The sequence below is a fragment of the Diaphorina citri genome, unplaced genomic scaffold (genome assembly GCF_000475195.1).
Source record: "Diaphorina citri unplaced genomic scaffold, Diaci psyllid genome assembly version 1.1 scaffold40, whole genome shotgun sequence".
NCBI classification, from domain to species: Eukaryota; Metazoa; Arthropoda; class Insecta; order Hemiptera; family Psyllidae; genus Diaphorina; species Diaphorina citri.
The window spans coordinates 395,167-409,325 of record NW_007377477.1 but is presented as its reverse complement, the minus strand read 5'-3'; the positions used below and the strand labels follow the sequence as shown (position 1 = coordinate 409,325).

Below are 14,159 nucleotides of genomic sequence, written 5' to 3'. Positions count from 1 at the left end.
TGGTCGCCTTTAACCCTTTCGTGTTGCCCGCCACCGCCCAGCCCGCCCAACCCAACACAAAGCCACTAACCCGAAGCAAGTGCATAGATTCGGGAGAAAAATCTCGAGGTATACCAAAGAAAAGAAATTTTAACTGGGATTAGCATAGAAGATTCTCGAAAATGTCGGTCCCTGATGAATGGACTTTGATAAATTTCATGACTTGACTTGGACTGGAACCACCAACCTCCGAAACTGAAGTCCACCGACCACTACACTATTGAAGATAGATCTCTTTGATCTTGGGCAAAGTTTTTGAGCCCTGTTTAATCCATGAGGGCATGCTCAAAAAGCCCACTCAGAGGCTTACGTGTAGGGGCAAATAGCCCTTAAGGATGGGTTAAGATCTATGATAAGGTTGCATGGTAAAGATTGTCCTAGGCAATAATTTCACTATTTGTAATTTGTTTACGTGTACAATTGTACATTGAATTATAACCAATAAACAGCTCTAAAGGATGGGTTAAGCTTTTACGAATCCATGAGGGGGTTATTTTCAGTTCAATATCGACAAATCATAATCATTTCCGTCTAAGGATAATGATATTGGGAAAAATCCTACAATGCTGCAGTGAGCACCAAAGTTGTGACATAATAACACAAAGAAATTGCATTTACATTACATTTTACATTTTTAGTTTCTTAAAATTAAATTGATTCCAAGTTCAAGGAAAACCTCAATCCTTGACAAATGGAGTGTGCCTGAAGGGATCTGATGTGTTACAATACTCTCGATCCCAATTATTGGGCCTTCTAGGGCTTCAGGGCCCCCTGCAGATGAAAAGTTTACCAAACTACCAGTATTTTCCCTTACCAGTCATTTCCTGCAGGATTAGTTTAGGATTGCCTTCGAGTTCTTTGGGCAAGATGTCCACGGGGTATTTGGCGAGACAAGCCTCGGTTTTATCTTTGGTGTACAGCTTTATCTGGAAGAGATATAGAAATCAAATAGGATAAGCCGTACTCTTGGCGCCAATTGCTGGATCACCCGAGACCAATAGGCAGTTCATCTAGCTAGACGCTAGTCAACTGACGGATAACCTGGCAGCTATTTCACTAACAGTAATACCCCCTTTTAGTTTACATGAGGCCAGTGGGCAGTCCAGCTACTGGCCACTTCTTTGGCAGTCCAGCTACCAAACTGGACTCCAATGGTTATGTACGTACCTACCATGCAGTAGGTATACAAATAGGTGGTAGTTATGTAGGTACACTGTACAATGATGAAAAAAGAAAAAAAAATCATTTTACTTATTATACTGGTGGTTTTTGTGTTGACTATTTTCTGCGTCCTCCTTTTGGTTGAAATGTCCGCCTTTTTTAGCCAAAATGTCCGCCTTTTGAAATTTCTTGTCTGGTAACCCTAGTCAGGTGCCACAAGTTAGGGTGGAAGAACTCTATTATTGGGTTCCTTCCCCTGATTTAGGTTGTTCGAATTCTATATTATACTCATAGAATAGAATAGAATATTCTTATTTCTTACCCTCTCGTGTAGATCTCTTGGAGCCAAGGACCGAATCATCATGATGAGTTTTTCCACCACCGCATTGACGTTGATGATGTTGATTTCTCTGATGGCCATGTTCGCCCCATCCTGGAATTTTTATGACATTTACATCTTTTAGCTCTCAAAGGAATGTTGGTGATATGTACATTTATGCTGGGATTTACAAACTCGGGATCGAAATAAAACGAGCGTTTCCACGACAATGAAAAAGAAAGCTCGTTTTTTGTGTTTAACCGAACCCTATAATAACACTGGTCATTGCTCAAATTGTGAAAGCTCTTCTTTGCATTTAACCCAACCCTACAATACCGCTGTTCAAATTATGGAAGCTCCTTTTTGCGTTTAACCCAACCCTATAATAGCACTGTTCATTGCTCATTTGTGAAAGTTCCTTTTTGTAGGAATTTCCCATTGACGTGACTTCTGAACCAGTCCCAAAAAAAATTCCCAAGATCATCTGTCCCGCTTTTGTAGCACCCGAGTGTATTCAGGTACCAAAATCTTAACGCTAACTCACCAAAAAGTAAGAGAACAGTTGCTTGAGAAAGCTGATGCTGATCGTGGTCAAATGCCCAAGACCAAACCCTCTCGCGTCGAACAGGACCGAATAGCCGTCGCTGTCACCAAAACCCGCGTCAAGAATATCCATCTCCAGCGTCATGTAGAGGTACTTGAGCCCGGAGGACGCGGTGAATCGCGACGAATCGGGCGGCGACTTTAGCGACGCGAAAATGACCCGGCGACGATCCTGCGTCATTCCGGGCAGAATGAACGCGTTGCTGAAAGGGGTTAAAAGGAATTGGGGTTAGGGGAGCAGTTGCTGAAGAGGGTTGAAAAAGCGGTTTTATCAATGTCTTTGGCCCGCCCCTCACCATCAGTATCAGGTAAACTTAACAGGTACAACTCCTGATCAAGTCCGCCTGTCAGGTCTTTCTGATAGTGTGCTCATCAGGTATCAGGTAGACCAGTGAGCTATATAACTTTAATAAAAAGGCTCCTAGGGGGCCCTCATTGGCTCTATCGAGCATCAATCATGGATTTTCATTTTTACAATTGACTACAATAATAGCATCAGTAGCCCTGCTTGGGTAAAGGGGTCCTTTTTTAGCCATATTCCAGCAGTACAATCACTATTATTTCTCTTTCAAAGCTCTAGGAGATTACAAAAGCGGACGTGTTTCCGCTGTTGCTCATGCATCCCCAAAAGGTTCCAAAAAAAAACTTCAGAAGGAATTTAATCTCGTCGGCGTAACCTCTCGTATTTCCTCGATGGCAAACAAAGAATTGGTATTGCTAACATGACTATTGGACTCTTCAGTGCTGGAAAAAATACCGATAGGGTACCACAAGTGTCTAGCTGTGGGACTATAAACAGGGATAACAGCTAACCCTAACCAGCCTTGCTGGCAGTTTTCAAAGGGTTCTATCTGCTTTTAAAGAATAAGCAGAAGTCCTCACGACGGTTGACTGCGGTTCAGGACGAGCCAATTAAGTATGGTTAGAGACCCACCCATAGAGTTTATAGCAGAAAAGAAGAAGAAATCTTTTTTTCATTCTGCCATCACCATTCGGCTACAGCTTGAGCCGCTGCAACAAGTTTAAGGAGACTTAGGGTGAAAGAACTCTGTTGGGTTATTTCCCCTGATTTAGGGCGTTGGAAACTCAAGGGCTTATTGGCACAGTTATTCACTTGCAAAGTGTGGGTACATTGGTGGTGTAGTGGTCAAGGCGCTCGCCTGGTAAACAGGAGGGCGTGGGTTCAATCCCAGCCGAGGTATGGAATTTTATCCTCAATATAATTTGAGAATTTGACCACAATAATAGTAGTAGCCTACTGCTGGAGTAAAGGGACTTTTCAGTCCTATGCGGGCAGTATAAATAAGCACTATTATTATTATATTGAAGGGTCGAGCTTCCTGATATATTATTAGAGTTTTTGGAACCCAGTCACTGAATTGGACTTGTTCCCCACCCCTATTCCCCCTGATTTAGGGTGTTGGAATTCTATATCAAAGTGTACGGCTTCCTGATATATTAGAGTTCTGGAACCCTGATCCACTTTAACACTGAAGTACTGAAGAGTACCCAGTGATACCCAGTGTGATACTATCAATATTATCATTTTGCTGGTATTATGCAAATTGTAAACAATTAGCATGCAATCAAATTGAACCAATCGTATTGCCCCTGCAATAAATGAGATACCTAGGATATAACAAGGAGAAAACCCGCGAAGTGAGGTCTTCAGACTGGCTACACACGGGTTGTACGCGTTTCTTGTGCCTGCCATTCACGCTCAGACGGTCTCTCAGATCGTGTGGCGGAAAAAGCTCGAGACCCAAGTCTGTCAGACGATCTGACGATGTCGTTCAGGGGAAGTGAACGTCTCTTGGGAGATGTCGATCGACGTCGATTTAATCTCGTTCCACTTACATAGCATTCATAGCTAGCTTGCAGTCTGCATTGGTAGGATCCCTGTCGCCAAATATATTCCTGTAGTAGGTGCGAAACGTGTAGTGGTTGTCAATGAACGTCTGAGCTTTCTCCACATTATAGTCACTCAGCTTGAGAAAGAGGGCGACCGTATTTTCTGAAATTGAGAGATAAATTGAAGTCATTAAAAAACAATGAAAAAAGAATGATACTCAAATTATTACTGTATAGTTCAAAGGAATGTGCAACTCAGTAAAAGGGCCCTGGCCCAACCAAACGATTTGATTGGTGGACGAGCTCTCCACAGTGAGGTTAGGAAAAAGTAGCTCTGCCAGCCAATAAGAATCAAGATTCAAAGGCAAAGAGGGTTTACCAAATCAGAATCTAGATCAATCTAGGATTGAGCTAGACTTAATACTCAGATCAATCCAGAATTTAAGCCTGCGTCTTCGTAAAACGCGGTCCAAAGGCTTTTGTTCTGGGGATTCTTCCTAAGATTTTATTATCAGGCTGTTAGAAAAAACTCTAAAAAAGCACTCCGATTCGTTCGATCTTACCGCTAACCGGAGGCAGGTACGTCTGTTGGCGGCACCATTGGACCACCTGGTCTATGTCTTCTTGCTTGATGGCGGCATCTGTGGCCATTTCTTCTTGGAGAGACACTTTCCATGCTGACTGCAGAACGTCCTGGGTCATTGTGAAAGGGCTGAGAACTGAGAAGAAATTCTAGAAAGGCTTCTGGCACAATTACTTTATTTTTCGTCAAGCCACTGGAAAAGAGAGAAAAAAATCAATAAATAGCGCTTATAAGCGACTGGAAAAAGGCAAAGAAATGCAATAAATATAAGAAGTGAAAAGGAAAAAAAGCAATAAATAGCGCTTATAAGCGACTGGAAAAAGGCAAAGAAATGCAATAAATATAAGAAGTGAAAAGGAAAAAAAGAAAATCAAATTGAACCAATCGTATTGCCCCTGCAATAAATGAGATACCTAGGATATAACAAGGAGAAAACCCGCGAAGTGAGGTCTTCAGGCTGGCGGGGAAGTGAACGTCTCTTGGGAGATGTCGATCGACGTCACCGATGAGTGTAGACGTTGCTTTATAGATATTGGAGACGGGACAGGTTTAATGGCAGAGAGTGCCTTGGGTAAGTCTGTCAGACGATCTGACAGACCTAGCTTTGTGATAAAGGTTCCTAATAGCGCTTCAGTCCGTTCAGTGAACTGTAGAACTCGCTCAGAAAAAAAGCGTTTATAAAATCTAATGAGCGAAGTTCTTTAGATGATGTTGAGCGTGTCCCCCAATCCCAAATTTCATCCAAATCGGACAAACTGTTTGAGAGTTATGGTCAAACCAAAGTTTCGAACAATGTCGTTCAGGGGAAGTGAACGTTGGAAAAAAAGAAAAAAAAAAAAGATTTAAATCCGTTAAAGTCTAACCATTTTTCCTGCAATTCGATTGAAAGGCCTGTTTCAGCATAAATTTTAAAATGAAATACTTGGATTACAAAAATCACCGTCACTACCTATGATATTCTAGCTTTAAATAATTATTTTTGCAAATGGCCTTGTTGCTAAATTGCATCAAAAATAAATAAATAATTCTTTTGCTGTGAAAATGAAAAATACACGCCTTTGCATTACGTCTTCCTGAGATAGACATGATAACAGTGATAACATGAGATAACATGATACCTTATGAGGACACATGATATGGAAATTACACACACGCGTACATTATATTACTTACCTGTACCTACTAGCAGTACTACATAGTCCAAGATCTAAACTAATCTAAAGTATCCTAAAGTGTTTAGCACAACTACAAAATCTTGCACTTTGGAATTGAAAATCCTGGTATCCTCTCTACCTCCACCTATTAGTAGTAAACTTAATTCAACACAACTAGCTTAGTCTTACAAGTGCTCAGCACAACTAACAAAGTCATTGGAATTAGAAATCTTGGTATTGTCTCTGCCTATCAGTAGCAAACTAAAGTGTTCAGCACAAATTCTCACGTCTCTGGCCAATTAGAAACAATTAGATGCACACCTGACACTTGGCTTTGAGCACGATCGCATGCAGAGCCCAATCAAATAGCCAATCAAGTTAAACAAGATAAGTGATGCAAAGCCAATCGAATACAAGTTATCCAAGATTAGTGATACGAGTTATCCAAAATTAGTGATGCACAAATACAGACGCACGGCGAAACATACATAATCATATGTATTACGACGCGACGACAACACTGGTATAACACCTAACAATCAGATACGAACAAACGAACACCTACTACTAACATCTGAAACTGAACACTTAAAAATCAGCTTCTACCAACTGAACAGCTGAACACATACTAAAAACAGAACAACTACTAATAACTAACAACAGAACAACAACGGAACACCTACCAACAACTAAAACCTACAAATAACTAACAACGGAACAATAACTAACAACGGAACAATAACTAACAACTGAACACCTAACAATCAGCAACTTTGCGACTACCAACGATACTGACGACTTAAAACACCTTGTTAAGGAGATTGTAAGTGGAAAACCGTCATTGATAGCATAAAACATTATACCGACATTGATAGTAATGCATAAATCATATAATTTAATGATTATTATTAAGCATACTTGCTGCTCATATTGATGATCTGTGGAATACCCAGCACGAGATACTAGGGTCCAAGATGCGATTTGTGCGCCAGGATTTTTCTAAGTGAAATTTGAATATTTAATTAACTCCATACCCGGTGAATTAATCATGCGAAAAGACAGGTGACGTGAAGGCGAAATCCTTCCTCTACCAAAGGATTGGTTTGGCCGTCCAGCGCGGGAATGGGGCAAGTGTGGAGGGGACCTTCCCAGCTGGAGACAGATTTGACGAGGTGTTTGGCTTGTAATTCTAAATTACTATGTTTTAAAATTGTATTTAATTTGTTTAATAACATTATAAGAGATCATTCGTCTCATGCTATTACGATCATGGGCATGATACACCCTAGGAATGTATCACACAAAGCTGACTCAAAACTAAATGAAGGGATGAGGAATTGGCCGACGAATTTTAGGAGTCGCACGGGGGGGAGGTCGCCCGGGTTGTTGGTCAGCTGGAAGAGGCAGAGGGAGAGACAAATGTTGTTGCAGATGATGACCAAGAACGCGATGTTGTTGCAGAAACCGGTTAACTGCGGAAGCGAAAAGAAATTTGAAGAAAACATTAACAGAACTGATGAAAATTTATAATGTAATGCAACAATAAGTCGAAAAAATTAAATGGAAAAGAATGGTTAGACAATAGAATAGAATATACCTTGTTTATGCTATCAGTATCCAGTCTTTCAGCCTTGACTGAAATAATATGTAAATCCCTAATCAATTTATTGAACAATTAAAATACATAAATACACAAACAATGAGATATAATTATTATGACGTTTACTACGGTGATTGGTGAACGTCATCCGTCGTACTAGACTTTCAAACAGGTATGCCCCCCAGTCATTTTTATCCCCATAGAATGCCATTATCTTAACTGTATTAGGTTTTTTCCAACACCTGCTACATTGGACGCTTGTGGTCTGTGTCGTAGCATGCCCATCCCGTAGTATGCCTCTCATCAGATGGGCGAGAAGAAACACAATACTGCCCATTTAGGTGCTTGGTCAACACGAGAACACCAGAAAGTAACCCGTTGAAATATTTGCAATTGAAAAACGAGTACAAATTTTTGTCGATGGTGGGATTCGAACCCGGGACCTGGCAAGCAAGCGCGTTACCCGTTGAAATATTTGCAATTGAAAAACGAGTACAAATTTTTGTCGATGGTGGGATTCGAACCCGGGACCTGGCAAGCAAGCGCGTTACCACTGGACCAACCGTGCCCTTTCAGATACCTTTTCTCTCAGGTGTTAACTGTTGACATAACTAGCTCTTGAATTGTCTTCATGGGGCTCAGTACCTTAACCCCATACACTAAAAGCCCGCTCGGAAGCTTAGGTGTAGGGGCAAGTGCCCCAAAAGATGTGTTAGGTTTTTACCAATCTCTACGGGGCTGAGTGTAGCCTGAAAATGCCATTAGAAGGGGATTCCCCGACGGTTGCCCAAACGGTGACGCATTATGTTCTTTAACTTCGTATTTTATGGGAGCTTCGCCCGTCTCTCGCGTATTGAATAATAGGACATACGCTAGTGCCAAAGCAATAATTAAATCCTGACCTTAGTAATTAACAAATGGTAAACAGAAACCCTTATAATTAACCGTGTAAACAGGACATCAATATGTACAATCGCAACTTTAATGAAATAATTAGAGAGAGGAAAAATTTCCTTGTTTTGGTTAATTGCTGTTTCCCACAACCTTGGAAGAGGAAGTATAATCTTTCCTGTAAATTTTCTTAGTAGTGCCTCCACTGGTCGCTACTCGATAGCCACTCAGTTCTCCTCACGACGCTGAGTGCAATACCAAGCATAGAGCAGAAGAAAATTCGACGCTGCCGGGAATCGAACCGGACCTTTTATGTGATATAACATGTACAGTGTCGTGTCCTTCAGGCCAAATTTTCAGATATTAGTCTCCTGTAGGATGAACTTTACACTGAGAAACTGACTGATTGGGTGCTACAAGCTACAAGTTCAAGGCGACTTTTGGAAGAACTCTATTATTGGATTATTTTCTGATTTAAGTTGTTGGAAGTTGGAATCAAGTTGTATTATTTCTCTATCTCCATCAACATGGACCTTGACAAAGTTACTGAGACTCAATCAAGATGCTGTATTATACATATTGAATTATTGTCGAGTTTCCCGATATTTATGTAGAGTTCTATATTAGAGCTCCGAAACCCAGTCACTCCAGTGGGCTGCAAGTACCCTAGTTTTTTCTCAGACTGAAAAGTCCCAGAGGCTGAAAAGTCCCAGGTTATTAGTCGAGTTCTATCTTTTGCAGTGAGGCTTGTAGTTTGATGACCTTCTTGTTTTGTTTGTCCACGGGTCGCTTTGATTCGGAACCCTCAGTCACTCGATTGAGTTTCCGACACCCTAGTTTTAGACTGAAAAGTCCCAGGCTACTAGTCATTTCTGAGTGTGAGGCTTGAAAAGTCCCATCCACTAGTCCAGTTCTATCTTCTGTAATGAAACCAGCGTCGAGAATATCCATCTCCAGCGTCATGTAGAGGTACTTGAGACCAGACGACGCGGTGAAGCGCGACGAATCGGGCGGCGACTTTAGCGATGCGAAAATGACGCGGCGACGATCCTGCGTCATTCCGGGCAGAATGAACGCGTTGCTGGAAGGGGTTAAAAGGAATTAAGGTTAGGGGAGCAGTTGCTGAAGAGGGTTGAAAAAACGGTTTTATCAATGTCTTTGGCCCGCCACTCACTATCAGTATCAGGTAAATCTAACAGGTACAACTCCTGATCAAGTCCGCCTGTCAGGTCTTTCTGATAGTGTGTGTGTGCTCATCAGGTATCAGGTAGACCAATGAGCTATATAACTTAAAATAAGGCTCCTAGGGGGCTCTCATTGGCTCTATCGAGCATCAATCATGGATTTTCATATCAGTAGCCCTGCTTGGGTAAAGGGGTCCTTTTTTAGCAGTACAATCACTATTATTGCTCTTTCAAAGCTCTAGGAGTTTACAAAAGAGGACGTGTTTCCGCTGTTGCTCATGCATCCCCAAAAGGTTCCAAAAAAAACTTCAGAAGGAATTTAATCTCGTTCCACTCACATAGCATTCATAGCTAGCTTGCAGTTTGCAGTCTACATTAGTAGAATCTCTGTCACCGAATATATTCCTGTAGTAGGTGCGAACGTCTGTAATCAGTACAAGTACTAGTATACTTGGACTAGTAATACCAAGTACAATTAAAGTACTTGCACTGTGTACTTGCAATTACAATTTACCCAACTCTGTGTGGGAGCGAAGGTATTTCTCGTCAGCCAAATACCAGGATCGAAGCGCGATGATTTTCTTTTCGTTTGATTCTGAAATTATAGAAAGATTTTATAGTTAGTTTAGCTGGCCTTAGTAGGCGTCCACAACGGAGAACGAAGGCGTCCGACCATCGGCCCTCGCCTAGTACGGACCCAAGAGCAAATAACCAAACCATGCTAATGAATAGAAATGTCCTCAACGGAGCCTTGACCATAGTACCGACCCTCACAGAAAGTCAAGACCTTGAGGTGATATTTTTCTGCGATGGTCTCTTGGCGAAAGTCCACGGTCTATGTCTAATTGTCTATGGTAGCCGTTGTGGTCGCGTACTTAGACCGTTCTAAAGGTATTAATATGAAGGAGTGCTCCTTGGTTAGAAATGCACCAACCTCCTGATCTGGAGTCCACCAATAATACCTGGTGGTGTAGTGGTCAAGGCGCTCGCCTGGTAAACAGGAGGGCGTGGGTTCAATCCCAGCCGAGGTATGGAATTTTATCTGTTAGTCCCTTAGCCAGATTAAACAGGTCTACACTCTCTGTTCAAATTCCCCCAGCCAGACTAAGCCTCGGTGGTTTGGTCAAGGCGCTCGCCTGGTAAACAGGAGGGCGTGGGTTCAATCCCAGCCGAGGTATGGAATTTTATCCTCAATATCAAGGCGCTCGCCTGGTAAACAGGAGGGCGTGGGTTCAATCCCAGCCGAGGTATGGAATTTTATCCTTAATATAATTTGAGGCTTTGACCACAATAATAGTAGTAGCCTACTGCTGGAGTAAAGGGACTTTTCAGACGATTCAATTTTCCAGTGGTCAATTTTCCGAAAGGAAAATACACCTTACCATTGAGGTTTGTTTTGAATTTTCCTTGATTTCAGTATTAGATTAAGGAAAAGTGTAGGAGTCCTGTTATTATTTATTACCTATCTATTAAAATACCTAATCAAAAACTCGTTTCAGCAATATTATGCAAATTTCTATCTCAAACGCGACAATTTTACAATATTAATATTATTATTAGGTAGGTAGGTAGGTAGGTAGGTAGGTGGGTAGGTACGTAGGTACTAGTTTTATTAAATTTACCTTGACAGATTTCTAAGAAATAACTGAGACGATTCCTCCGATCAAGTAAAAATTGTCGAGGTAAAATAGAAATCGTGTTGGGAATTGCATAATATTGCTAAAGCTCCATTTATCGATGTATTTTTCCGGGATGAATCCCAAATGGTCAGTCCGATTTCTTATGAATTTGAAAAAAAATACAAGCTACACGTGAAGAATAAGGACAGTAAAGATTGCCGAATGCCGATCAGTTTCAGTGCATTACAAATTTTCATCATTAGGTAAATAAATAGTTTCTCAAAAATCACCGTCAGTCACTACCTATGATATTCTAGCTTTTAAATAATTATTTTTGCAAATGGCCTTGTTGCTAAATTGCATCAAAAATAAATAAATTATTCTTTTGCTGTGAAAAATACACGGTTTTGCACTACGTCTTCTTGAGATGGACATGATAACAGTGATAACATGATACCTTATGAGGACACATGATATGGAAATTACACACACGCGTACACTATATTACTTACCTGTACCTACTAGCAGTACTACATAGTCCAAGATCTAAAGTATCCTAAAGTGTTTAGCACAACTACAAAATCTTGCACTTTGGAATTGAAAATCTTGGTATCCTCTCTACCTCCACCTATTGGTAGTAAACTTAATTCAACACAACTAGCTTAGTCTTACAAGTGCTCAGCACAACTAACAAAGTCATTGAAATTAGAAATCTTGTTATTGTCTCTGCCTATCAGTAGCAAACTAAAGTGTTCAGCACAAATTCTCACGTCTCTGGGCAATTAGAAACAATTAGATGCACACCTGACACTTAGCTTTGAGCACGATCGCAGAGCCCAATCAAGTTATGCAAGATAAGTGATGCAAAGCCAATCGAATACAAGTTATCCAAGATTAGTGATACGAGTTATCCAAAATTAGTGATGCACAAATACAGACGCACGGCGAAACATACATAATCATATGTATTACGACGCGACGACAACACTGGTATAACACCTGACAATCAGATACGAACAAATGAACACCTACTAACAACTGAAAACTGAACACTTAACAATCAGCTTCTACCAACTGAACAGCTGAACACATACTAAAAACAGAACAACTACTAATAACTAACAACAGAACAACAACGGAACACCTACCAACAATCAGCTAACAGCAACTAAAGCCTACAAATAACTAACAACGGAACAATAACTAACAACTGAACACCTAACAATCAGCAACTCTGCGACTACCAACGATACTGACGACTTAAAACACCTTGTTAAGGAGATTGTAAGTGGAAAACCGTCATTGATAGCATCATTATACCGACATTGATAATAATGCATAAAACATATAATTTAATGATTATTATTAAGCATACTTGCTGCTCATATTGAAGATCTGTGGAATACCCAGCACGAGATACTAGGGTCCAAGATGCGATTTGCCCGCCAGTATTTTTCTAAGTAAAATTTGAATATTAACTCCATACCCGGTGAATTAATCATGGGCATGATACATGATACACCCTAGGAATGTATCACACACAAAAGCTGACTCAAAACTAAATGAAGGGGCGAAGGGTTAAACCTTGATTCGGTGAGGAGCGACCCGTCTACTCATATTGATCTCACCTAGTCTGAGTAGGGCCGGGCAAAGCCAGCAGCACACGAGCACACGACCCATCCGCATAACAATACTGGTCAAAAATGCTGTATCTCAATAACGTACATACATTGTTGAAATTTCCAACTTGACTCGAACCACCAATCTCAGGATCCAAAGTCTGCCGCGCTAACCCTCTGACACCCCTGAGTTTGGCGGATTAGTAAAATTAGCTAGCATTACCACAGGGTTCACAGTACAAAGTTATCCACAAATGGCACAAATATGAGTGGAATTCCTAGAGACAATGTAACGAGATCACTATAATATTTGATGTGAGTAGCACACGTGTGTACGTACCTGCACTGTTCTGATCCAAAGTTTTAAAGCATTAACACTGTTTCCATTAAAAATTCCAAAGAAATAACACTGTTGATTCTAAGCCTTAATAACTGATAGTAAACACTCAAATACAATTCACCAATTGGCTTCTGTGGTTCGCATTGAATTGAAAGGTAGGACACGACTTATGGACGAAGTTATCGATGTATGAAGTTTTAACTGGAATGAAGTAATGTGTAAAATAAATTGTAAATAAAGTTGAATTTACAAATTACAAACTTAAGCACAAGATAAGTCCCAAGTTATCGATATGAATAAGGAAGGTTTTTAAATAATGATACAATATTTTATTTAATTACAAGTCTTTTATTTTATACAGTAGCAAATTAAAACTAAATAATAGTAATAATAAAATAACAACATTACTTAGGTAACTTTGTGTTTTGATTTATAATATTTATCGATCGCAAAATTATTTATTGCCATGGTGGTGATTCTTTTCTGTTTGAAATTTGAACTCAATCCATTTATTGCAAAAATGGCGATTTTTCGCCGAGGGTAATCAAATATTCATTTTGCAAAAAGACTTATTGTAATGATATTATTCTCTTATGCTTTATTTTCCTGTTTATTAAAACTCTGAATTTCTCTAACTACCATACAATAGCAATAGAATATAGGTACCTACTCGTGTATCCTGCTTGAATAGGTTCATTAATTAATGAAATGAATTCACTTTTGTCGAAAGGTTCGTCAATATAAACTTCAGCCTAGTTAGCTTGTTTGGTGGCGCGTCTGCCTTGTAAGCGCTAGGTTGCAGGTTAGATTCCGCCCGGGGTAGATTTTATCCTGAACGGATAAGGTTCGTTCTCGGAACGGCTGGCTTTCTCCTATCCTGTCTTCCTTGTCTCTTCGCTTTTGGGAGGATAAGAACTTAGCAGTTACTGTCGATTCCCTCTAACAAACCTCCCTAGAAAAAGAAGTAGAAAAAAATCATCGATTATTACATCGATTTCCGATCCAAAATCTCAGTCAATGGTTCAATAAAAGTATGCCAGATCTTCTCCAAGCAGCCCACGACAAGAATGAATTAGCCATCATGATTGCCAGCGTTCAGTAGAATATGGCACCAAAAGAAGAAGAAGACTCTCTTTTATCACCCTCCAGGTTGAGGCTGTAAAGGTGTTGAGAGTCAGTGCTCTTAATCACTGACC

General features: G+C 40.3%; 1 protein-coding gene across 6 annotated transcripts; it reads right to left on the bottom strand.

The window, feature by feature from the left end:
• Positions 1 to 766: 766 nt before the first annotated feature.
• On the bottom strand, positions 767 to 13,258 carry LOC103513259. 6 transcript variants are annotated; one of them, XM_026826606.1, is made up of 6 exons: positions 12,153 to 12,176; positions 4,537 to 4,749; positions 3,980 to 4,136; positions 2,064 to 2,325; positions 1,523 to 1,633; positions 767 to 965 (listed from the first exon to the last, which is right to left on the bottom strand). In XM_026826606.1, the coding sequence occupies exons 2-6, from the start codon at positions 4,673 to 4,675 to the stop codon at positions 834 to 836; spliced, it is 801 nt and encodes a 266-aa protein (XP_026682407.1). In that variant the 5' UTR covers positions 4,676 to 4,749; positions 12,153 to 12,176; the 3' UTR covers positions 767 to 833. The 6 variants fall into 6 exon arrangements, with proteins under 6 accessions (XP_026682407.1, XP_008476312.1, XP_017301437.1 ...); XM_008478090.3 differs by lacking the exon at positions 12,153 to 12,176 and adding an exon at positions 6,394 to 6,414; XM_017445948.2 differs by lacking the exon at positions 12,153 to 12,176 and adding an exon at positions 6,032 to 6,355.
• Positions 13,259 to 14,159: the final 901 nt, after the last annotated feature.

Coding starts and splice junctions, on each gene's coding strand:
- LOC103513259 (XM_008478111.3), bottom strand. CDS start 4,675: ATGACCCAGGACGTTCTGCAGTCAGCATGGAAAGTGTCTCTCCAAGAA. Junction 1,634..2,063: donor AACTGTTCTCTTACTTTTTG/GTGAGTTAGCGT, acceptor TAAAAATTCCAG/GATGGGGCGAACATGGCCAT. Junction 966..1,522: donor CAAGAGATCTACACGAGAGG/GTAAGAAATAAG, acceptor TATCTCTTCCAG/ATAAAGCTGTACACCAAAGA.